Genomic DNA, 10,843 nt, shown 5'->3' with positions numbered 1-10,843 from the left:
AGGGTTGAGGGTGACAGGGGGCACCCACAACATGGGCTTAAGGCCCGACATGATACAAAGGCCGTGAAAGCCCAAAACTAGTGACGCAGCACCTTGTTGTGTACACAAGCATGATCCATGAATCTTCAGGAGTTCGGACCAGAGCCAAAAGAAATCTTTCATTGTTAGCTTTCCAGCATATCAAAGAACGCCTCGTTTCGATGTCGTATGAGGGAGATGTAGCCGATTCTGTCCAGGGTGGTCTGTTGAATCCGAACCAAACGCGGAGTCCAAATTGATGACGACTTGTAACTTAGCGAAGGGCATGGCTCGTGCGTATCCACCGTGGTGATGTCCTCATCATCCATGGTGAGAAAACAGATCGCGCGTAGCGCACCCAAGCATGGGGCAGCATGATTGCCTCTGTAGTAGGTGGACCAGGTAGGCAGTCGGGAGCATGGTCAACATGATTGGAAGTACTTGCAGAGACTAAAGAATATAGCCACGGAGCTTGGGAGTGTTTAATTGATAAATATTTATAAGAAAAATAACTTAGCTTGATTCGCAGGCCATTGTCGACGAAGCCGTAGTGGTCAACGATGGAGCCGTGATGGTTCGTTGATGAAGCCGATTAGTCGAAACTTGTCTCCAACTAGTTGTCGACGATGTGAGGCCCGTTCTCGACTAGTTTCTAATCGAAATGAGTAGTTGAATTAGTCATCGGCGAGTCACTGCGACCGGGCGTTGGTGTAGTAGTGCTTGCGTACATCTTCTGTGTACTTTGAGCAAAGAATCTTGAGTCTCAAAGCCCTGCGTGCGTGTAGCAGCAAGTTGAATTTTCAACCACACAGGCATGAGCTGCGAGCCGATGCTCTGCTCCATGTTGAGCATGTGCTATTTATTCAACTTGGCTTCACACGTGGAGGTTTGCTTCGATTCATGAGCTAGGTAGCTTGCGACAACACTTGAAGTGGGCAGCTTTTTGTAGACGAGGTTGTCATGTGTGACTTGACTTGGAATCCGATTTCCGATAGAATTCAACCAAATAGAATCCAGCCGTAAGATAATTTTGCTACCACGGCAACAAAAAACAGAGTTGTACTTCGCCTTGGGCTATGAGCAGAAAAACGCCGCATAAGAGTCGCATTGCTGATCGACTCGGATGCAGAATCCACCGAGTTGAAAGTTGATCCTATTGGCAGTGCGATGAGCTTGATTGGAGCCATGGGCGAAGATTGGAAAGTCAAATTTTACCGAGATTGTCGATGAGTTCATCGATGTCGCAGCTGGAAGTTGGCATAGATGCCCCGGCTCTCTGGTGTTGGCGAGCTAGTTTGCAATGCAAGCAGGAGACGTGACCAAGTGGTCGAAATAGTCGCCGGTGTGCCAACATCCAGGAGCCACGATCGTTGCGATCCATATCGATGCAGCCGGACGTTGGTGAAAGGTTGTTGACAAAGCCGATGTCGAGTACGAGTAGTTATAGCGTTGAGGATGCTGTCCGTAGAGGCAGCAGCAGGCCTGGCTGCCATGATTGTTTGATGATGTCAGCCGTTTTCATTGATGCCTCCCTCGAGCGCCTAGAGCAAGCACGGACTTTGATCCATAGGATCCGTCCCCCAGTGCTGGTCAAGCCGGCCATGTGGAGGATCACGCATGCATCTCACGATGTAGAGAAAATAGATTAAATTTATAAAGGATAGAATAGATCGGATGTTGAAGTAGGAGACCGAAAGAATCTTCCCTTACCTTCGCCGACGCATGTTTCCATCTGGTGATCCCAGTCAGATCACCTGCACGGTGGTGAAGTTGAACGATGCCATCGAGTTCTTCTAGTGATCGTCGATGATCCTACCTGGCGCACTGGCTGTCGGTATTTTACCGTCAAGCCTATCAAAAGATACCCCGAGGTGGTAGGTTTCAGGTGGGGTGTTACCGAGATCTGAAACTCGAAGGTGCAAAAAATATAAAGATTTAGATAGGTTCGGACCGCAAGGAGTGTAATACCGTACGTCCTATGTAGTGGTTTGTATTTCCTTATATATGGATTCATTTGGATAGGATCCCTGTCCACCCTTATATAGTCTAGGGGGATAGAGTTACGTGAAAATCCTAGCTAGATATAAGCTTAGAAGTCCTACTCGAGTACTACTCGGGTAGTTTCCTTCTATTCTGACTAGTCCTACTTCTGTACGAGTAGTTACAATAAATGTAGGGTGTGTTACGATAAATGTAGGGTGTGGATCATACCCCATCCTCTATCGTAGATAATGTGTATCATGTGCGCAGTCCCGTGGCCTCAGGTCTGACAGAAAGCCACATGAGAATTGGAAGTGCGAATGCGCGCGAAATGCCTGGGCCTCTTCGAGTTGGTAAGTAATTAGTTATTTATATGTGGTTCTTTTTCCGATCATGCATTAGTGATGTTAAATTAGGGTACGTGGTTCTTTTTCCGATCATGCATTAGTGATGTTAAATTAGGGGAGAATTCCTTTAAGGAGGGGAGAATGTAACACCTAGAATGAGTAAAGGGCAAAATACGCTTTTTATGTGATGTAAAGATGGTTGTTAAAAGTTAAATTTTTGATCGGTTGCTCGGATGGATGGGCGGACACTGTGGTTTCGCAGAGCTCGTTGAATACATTCCATTTTACTATTTATATATCACGTTTAGAATTGGGATCAAGAAGTTGGGCTAGCTGTTAATTTGGTCGGCGTGATTTTGAGCTGGGGTGCGGCAGCGATTTGGGGGCTGCAGGTAGGCGGCGGCTGTGTTTTAGCTGTGTGCTGGGAGAGGGTCTAGGGTTGGCAAACTGCTATTGGGCCAAATATTGTGTTCGAGTGGGCTTTTGTGGCTCGAAAGCCGATGAGCTCTGTTTACTGACTGATGATCGGACCCATACACTAGTATATACTGCCTGATGCTCCCACAGCAAATGGAAATACTTTTACCAACGGATTGGCTATCGGAAAACGTGGATTTGCCGATTGACAATTCGCTGGAACTTTTCACCGACTGATGATCCATTGATAAATATCTACTTTTACCGACTGACACTAGTCAATAATTTGGTGTTGTGGTGTAGTGTCTTGCTACATTACCGCGTGCTACAGTACCATGCGAGCTACGTTACCCGAACCCCTCCTGTTTGCAAATCCTAAACTCTTTTCCCTAATTGTGCTGCCACCCCTTTTGCCCCTGCACCAAATGGGAAAAAGAGGGTCATCGGTCCTCATCGGTCCTCTCCAAAAATCGGTTGGGCTTTCTTTCCTCTTCCCGTTGTCCCCCATCGATGGTTTTTCCTCGCTATTCATGGATCATGGCTCCACGTGTGGTGCAGCTCCGTGTGACCCGGTACTGCTGCAGCGACGAGCAAGAAGGGAAGACGGAGCGGAATCGCCGTTGCCCTTGCTGTTTTCAAGGGTGAACCTAGGTATGACATGACCATAAAGATAATCTACTGTTTTAGATATTTTAGCATGTGGGTGTAATGGTGTTTGTCGCCATTATGGCTAGAAGTAAGTTTTTGCCCTTGTTGCCGTCCTCAACACATGGTAAATCTTTGCAGTCTTCGTTAATATCAGTTTCTCGTGGTCTTAATGATCTTAAACAAAAAATAAGCCTTAGTTATAGAGGATTCGGAGATCTTTCCAGAGCCATAAAGAACACCCAATCGGATTTGGGACAGCAAGAAATGGAACTTTTATTCGGATAGTTTCAGTCTCGTAATTCTTTACAGAATCTGTTATCTCGAAGATTAGGCAAACCTAATGAATGAATTGGACTTTTCATATACAGAAAAGTTGTAGACAACTCGATAAGCTTTCCAGATTAGTAAAGTACATCGTGATACGAGCTATGGGTCTTCAGTTATGTCTACATTAGTGTAGTAGCAGATCTGCAGTTTCTGACAGATTATCAGATTAAGATTTACCTCAAAATTAACCAATGTTAGTGATTTTTCCTCTACTCTTAGTTAAATAGAAAGTTGTAGGTTGTGAAGTTATCTTTCAGATAGCGCAGGATGAAACTTTTTAGCCATCAGAATTAAAGGATACAAAGAAAGATTAGTTGCAGGGCTGCTGTCATGTCAGGAATTGTATGTTTTTGTGTGAGGATGTTGGGTTTGGGTGTAAGAACGCTTTAATTTATGTTTGTATTTACTAGTATATTTGTTTTGGTGCTGACTTATATTTTTGAACAGGTGTTGCACCTTCGGATCATGCTTAGCTCACGTTCTTGATCTTCGGTGAAGGAAAGTAAACGTAGCATTATGCTCTATACGTTTTAACCTTGTTGTTTGAATTGCCTCTACTTAATTTCAGTACCTCACACTAGCAAGATAATTTCACAATTAGTTTTATTCTTGAAGTTACTAATTTTCTATGAAGTTCTTGCATTGAAATCTTGTATTTGCATTCTCAGGCTGGTTATGCATGAAGAAACCGTAGCCGGATTGGTGCGGTAAGTATCGGTACAGCAACACACATTGAGATGTAACAATGTGGTTGCAGCACTCACTTCTTTTCTTGACGACGTGTGGGTAGAAGTGAAGTCATGCATTATATTCCACCTTTTGCATTGGCATTATAAATCAATGTTGTGAAGTACTTTTTCATCTTGCTAATTGAAGTTATGAACTGTTTTATTATTGTGATCTTTATATTTTTGCTTCTTAAATCGCTGTTTAAATAATATGTGATTTAAATGGTGTGGTCGAAGCAGTTTGCTTGCTAAGGTTTTCATAAACTTTACAGATTTTCCCCTAGGCAGGTTCTTGAGTTGGAGGGCGCATCGCTAGATGGGAGTAGCAGCATGTATGCACACACTTCTTTATGCATATGCTTTGGACACATGTGTTGTAATGTAAATACTTGGATGTGAAATCTTGCCTTTTGGCTTATCCAGATGATGTAAATATGCTTCCGCTTGCTCTTTTATGTAGTTCTTTCTTGTTGTTTTTTGTGTGTGCTTGTTTTAGCTCTAGTTTGTGTGGTAACGCTCCAGAATGTTTCTGTTGTTCTAGGTTGTTACATATACAGGTCTCTCAGTGTCTCTTCTAATCTTGGGCCAATAAAAATGATCAGCTAGAAGTTCATACATCTTTTTCCATCAAAAATGAACCATTAGTCCTCCTACATGTGCTTCCTCTAGCAACAATAGTCTAACAGAATAATTTGGCACACAAATTTTGTTAGCTCTTGTGAGATCACGTGTGATGAAAAATTGGTTTGTATTGAGATTGGTTTTGCAAAATGATTAGCATTATGACATGTTTGATTAGATACACTCATGGTAGTGTAGATGATTTTGTTATTTATGTGACACATTCGTGTGAGTGGTGTTGCATGGACTGAGTTGTGGACTTGTGCTCGTACACGGTTGCGTGTGTTGTTCATGTGCAGGTGTTGCCTCAGGCGGAACATGGTCGGTTACGGACGGGGGACTTAAGTTCAGGGAGGAACTGAGATCCTATTAGTCAAGGATGTCACGCGAGACCTTCGGGCTAGAGAACGGTGCATGTGAAGAATTTGCCGATGCACGAGCATGTGTGGCCGGCAAATATGCATCATGGCTGGATGCGTGGACGTGTGTTTTGGCTGATTAATTAGCTTGCTTATTTGCTAATTAATCAGGAGGTAGCCATGCATGGTGTGTGTGCATGTAGCACAAAAGCTAGCATGCATAGTTGCATGCGACAGCTAGCTTGCTAGCTGCTAGAAGCCTGCAAGCAGGCACGGCCAGCATGCAACGTGCATGGTTAGCTTTTGCCGAATAGAAAAAGGAACCGGTTGATGGTTGGTTAGACGATGACTCTGCCAGGTGCCGTGCAGGCCGAGTCGGACTTGGTGGTAGGGACCAGCAGTCAGGGCGTGTCAGGTGCTTGCGGTATAAAAGGAGACGAGGGCAGGAACGACGGTGTGTAAGATAGAAGAGACGGCGACGGTTGGTTTCTATTTTTGAGAGAGAGAACTCATCCAGGGTTTTGGAGATTTCGTAGAGAAATCTTTGTGGTGCTTTTGGAGGGCACTTCGTACACACAATCTTGATAATAAAGGTGATGTTTATGCAAGATTAGTGTGGTAATCTCGTTCCTCTTTCTTAGCTCATTATTTGCATGCCTAGCTTTTGATTCTAGATTGATTTATTAATTTCAGTGCCTCTCTTGATTTGATCCGTCTAGAATATTTCTGGGCCATCAAGTTAATGATTTGCAAAGTTTAGTATCGGTTAATTCTTTATAGATCTTAGTTAATCACGAAATTAGGGCTTAATCAATTCTTGTCATCCTCCGACACAAGTGTCTTGTTTCGTCAATATCTTTAGATCTGGAAGTCCGATCGAAGTGATTTCAGTTAAGTTAGTTGCGTAATTTTGTCTAGTTTATTCTGACAAAGCTTCAAGTTGATCGGAGTTACGGATCTTGAACAAGTTTTTTTTACGAAACAGTATTCTGTCCAGAATTTAAAAACGTGATCTTGAACAATTTTTTTTACGAAACAGTATTCTGTCCAGAATTTTAAAACGTGATAAATTAAGTTTTATAATTAGAGAGGAAGTGTTAAAAATTGTGTTTAGCTTACGCAATCATTCACCCCCCTCTGATTGCCTATTCTTATGTGAATCGATCCTACAAGTACAAGTGGTACCAGAGCAGGTTCTTTTTCTAATTTATCTTAACCGGTGATTAGAAAATATGTCGATGGATAGGTATTCGACAAAACTGTGTGTTTTCGATGGTGTTGATTTTCAGTATTGGAAGGCAAAGATGGAGGCATACATTCAAGCACAAGGCTCTCTACTTTGGAAGAAGGTGACTACTCCTTTTCAAGTGCCTGATCAAGTTAACGATGCTAATCGAGTGAATGTGGAGAATAATAGCAAGGCAAGGAACTTGATCATCCAAGGACTTGGAAGGAGTGACTTTGATCGCGTGGTGCATCACAAGTCGACATTTGAGGTATGGAAAGCATTATGTGATTATCATGAAGGTTCATCTACTATAAAAGAGGTACGTCAAGATATGTACAAAAAGGATTACATGCGTTTTGAGATGAAACCTGATGAATCATTAGATGATTTCTTTGCATGTTTTAATAAAATTCTTAGTAATCTTCGTGCTGTTAATGTTACCTTTACTGATGCTGAAAATGCACGTCAATTGCTTAGTGCTTTAGACATGTCAATTTGGGAGATGAAAGTTACATCTATTAGAGAATCTACTGTCATGAGTACACTTACTTTGGATGTGCTGTATTCTAAATTGAAAACTCATGAACTAGATGTTCTGGCTAGGAAGCATGGTTCTATGTCAACTGCATTAACTTCACAAACCAATTCTAGCAAGTCTCATGATGATAACTCCTCCATTAGCTACGCCTTGTCTTCTTTGTCTGCGCCAACCAATGAACAGCTAGAACAACTTCCTGAAGATAAATTAGCACTCCTCTCTACTCGTGTTACTAAAGCTTTGCAGAATGTGAGATCAAGGAAGAGAGGGAATTCTGGTCCTCAAAGATGCTTTGAATGTGGTTCACTCAATCATATTCGTCCCAAGTGCCCGAAGTTTCTAGCAAGGATTTCAAGGGATGAGGAAAAGGATGAAGAAGAGACTCAAAGTGACAAGAAGAAGCACACATTTAGGAGACACAAGAAGAATGGTTACTTAAATCAAAAGGTGGTGCATCGTGTTCTTTCTGCTCTTGAGCAAGTAAACTTGAGTGACATTGATTCGGAGAGCAGTGATGAAGACACTTCACGCAAAGGCAAGAAAATACGTGAGTTGACTGGGTTATGTCTAATGGCAAGCAGCAAGAGTTTCTCCAACAGTGACCTTGAAAGCGACAATGAGGTAGAACCTTCTTATGATGACTTAGCTCTTGCTATTGAAAAACTTGGTACTTTATTAGAGAAAAGAACTAAAAAGATTAAGAAACATGATGCTTTGATTGAATCTTTATATGCTGAAATTGATAGGCTTAAAACTTTAATACCTATTGATGATTCATGCAAATCATGTGATGCTATCTATGCTGAATTTATTTCTTTAAGAGATATGCATTCTTCTACACTAGAGGAACTAAATGTAGAAAAAGAGAAAAATGAGAATCATGTTTGTGTAATTGACAAACCTGTTTCTTGTGATAATTGCAATGTTCTTGAATTAAAGTTAAAAGATGCAAATGCTACAGTTGATCAATTGAAACATGATCTTTCTACACATGAGGTTTGTGGCAGAACCGCCTGAATTATTCCGGCTCAAGTGCGCTAGTCATCGCTATACAGACGATACTAACTCAACGCACTTCAAACGGAACAATCCATTGGTCTGTCGGGTCTCCACCCGATACAACCACGGTTCAATAGGATCGAAGTAGGTTTACCTCGCACGACAGCTCACAAAATTTTAGTCCCCAGGATAAATAAATATTATTACAAACTGTTTCGAACTTAAAGTAACTTATATAGACATTGTTTTAAAACAACAAGCTAAACAGCTTGTTCAGGGTTTCAGCGGAAGAAAGTTATTAACATCGCGACTACACGTCGCAAAATTTGGCACCATGCTTCGCCCTAAATATGGCGTCATTCTGGAGAGTCTCTGCCAGCCGGTGATGGATCCCACTCCACGGACCAGCCAAACGGAACAGAAAACGGCCAGGCGGGACTATCCGTTTGGTTCACACCAGTCATACCTGAAAATAGACTAGCAAGACTGAGTATGCTAATACTCAGCAAGACTTAACCGGAATCGGGTATACTTAGCCCATAACTAGAATTATGATGGCTTATAATGGTTCCGGGTTTAATTTTTGCTGAAAAGCAACAAAGAGTATGATCTAATTTTTATGTTTTAGCTTTCTGGTTCTAGTTGCATTAACCATTCTAGGTAAACACCTATACTAGGTAAGCAAGGTAGATATTAGCATCCATCAAGATTATTTCCACATTCATTACTGTTCTTACTCTATGTAGCAGAAGGAATAAGCAATCTCAATCTCCGCGAGAAACGGACGATTCCGAATCGAGTTTCATAACCTTGCAAGGGTAAACCTAACTCACACGCTTGGAACATCCAATGATCATTCCGAAGCAACCGTTTGCCTTTCATTCCGACTCGTGGATCAGAGCCACCACAAGCGATTGTAGGACCATACGCACATCCAATGTGCAGGACGTACGTCTGTAGCGCGACTACATGACCGTACTCCTGTCCGCTGCGCGGAACGTACTCCCGCACGTCGGTGCGTGTGAAAAATGAAGATACGAGTGGTGGGAGGTATGTCCACTCCTCGGGCCGATTGGTTACTAGGCTTACCGCTTACCATATTTCGCGGCATGTGGCTAGTACTTTCAAATGCTTAACCACAGCTACCACACACTGCGACCTTATCAACTTTTATCAACACAGATGGGGTAACCTTCCAGGTCATGATACTGCACATGACCCCGTCCATCATCCTTATAGTGATTGCAGAATCGTAAACATTCAACTCCTATATCGCGCGAGTGATAGGAAATCACTCGACTTCTGCCGATCCTATTAGCAGAGAATCTATTCGATATGGACTCAGTCTCAATACATAGGTTCCTAAGATTCATGCATCTAGAGTTTCATTACAACTTCTAGACTTTAATGCACAATATAGATATATATAACTTTATAAATGCAATAATTTGAAATACTGGGTTATGCACCGGGGCTTGCCTTCTTGAGCGGGGCTAGGGTTAGTGATGCCAAAGACTTTCGAACTTTAGTTTGGGGCTTCAGTTATAACCTCGGCGACGTTCGCAGGATCTTCAAAAAATCCTTGCTCGGTTTCCGGGACTAGCTCGTAGTCTCCGTCGTCGAGTGTCGTTGACTCTACATGATATGCAACGATTTAAATTAGATGGTTTTTGAGTTAAGAATTTTACTTCACGATGAAGTTGCAATCCAACCAATTGATAAACATATTTTCATAAAGCAGGAAGTTTGAATTCTAACCCACCATGTGTACTTTGATTCAATTATCAAATTAATTGATTTAATTGAATTAAGTTAACAAGTTTGATTTTTATTTTGAAATCCATAAAGGCTAGGGTCCTAAATTTTTTTGGGTAAGCTTATTCCTAATGGATGAGCTTACTATGAATTTTTCATAATTTTCTGAAAACAAACACTAAAGCATTTGAATTGTATTCAAAGGTCAAGTTTAAATTCAAATCTTAAACAAAACAGTGTCATAATTTTTAAAAGATTTACTATGAACTACTCTATTGCAGAACGTCACATGGTAAAAAGATCTAAGCATGAAAACCTTAGTAACATGCTTGAATAAATTTAAACCATTGCAAGCTTGATTTGTATAAGTTTTAAATTAATTCCAGCTAGGTTCATTACTGCAGGTGAAATTTTTACACAAGCTCACTCATACCCTAAACAGGCTACTTCCCAAAATTCACAAGCAATAGAGCTAATATGCATAAGTTATACTCAAGATACCCTTAAGCTCTGGAACACAACAAAATTGGTTTGGTAATTTTTGGATTTTTCTACAAATTCCTATAGATTTTACAAGTTGGCTGATTTGAATTAGAGGGGGGTACTGATTTTCTACAGAAAGTCCCCTAAAAAGATTCAAATCCTTGCAATTGGGTCCTTGGCCGGGCTACACAGGGATGCCGATCAGTGGCGTCCAAATTCCGGCGAGGGGGCTCACCGGCGGCGAGGGGGAAGTGAGGGGAAAGGTTCAGGAGCTCACGGTGGTCACGGGGGTAGCCGGTGTTGGGGAAGAGAAGGGCCGAGGCGGCGGGTCGACGGCGAACACAGACGGGCGGCGGAGCTCCGAGGGGCGGCATCGGTGTTCCGGTGGCCGGAGT

The 10,843-nt window shown here is 42.1% G+C and overlaps 1 protein-coding gene across 1 annotated transcript; it reads left to right on the top strand.

Annotated features, from left to right (window-relative positions):
• The first annotated feature begins 6,749 nt into the window (after positions 1-6,749).
• LOC112892618 lies at positions 6,750-8,228 on the top strand. The gene has a single exon (XM_025959750.1). It carries the CDS (start codon positions 6,750-6,752, stop codon positions 8,226-8,228), a length of 1,479 nt encoding a protein of 492 aa, XP_025815535.1.
• The last annotated feature ends 2,615 nt before the right edge of the window (positions 8,229-10,843 follow it).

Source organism: Panicum hallii, chromosome 5 (assembly GCF_002211085.1).
Source record: "Panicum hallii strain FIL2 chromosome 5, PHallii_v3.1, whole genome shotgun sequence".
Lineage (NCBI taxonomy): Eukaryota > Viridiplantae > Streptophyta > Magnoliopsida > Poales > Poaceae > Panicum > Panicum hallii.
The sequence above is the reverse complement of the archived record's forward strand: the minus strand, read 5'-3'. Positions and strand labels throughout refer to the sequence as shown.

Bases quoted from the DNA above. Each gene is read 5' to 3' on its own strand.
- LOC112892618 (XM_025959750.1), top strand. From the start codon at position 6,750: ATGGAGGCATACATTCAAGCACAAGGCTCTCTACTTTGGAAGAAGGTG.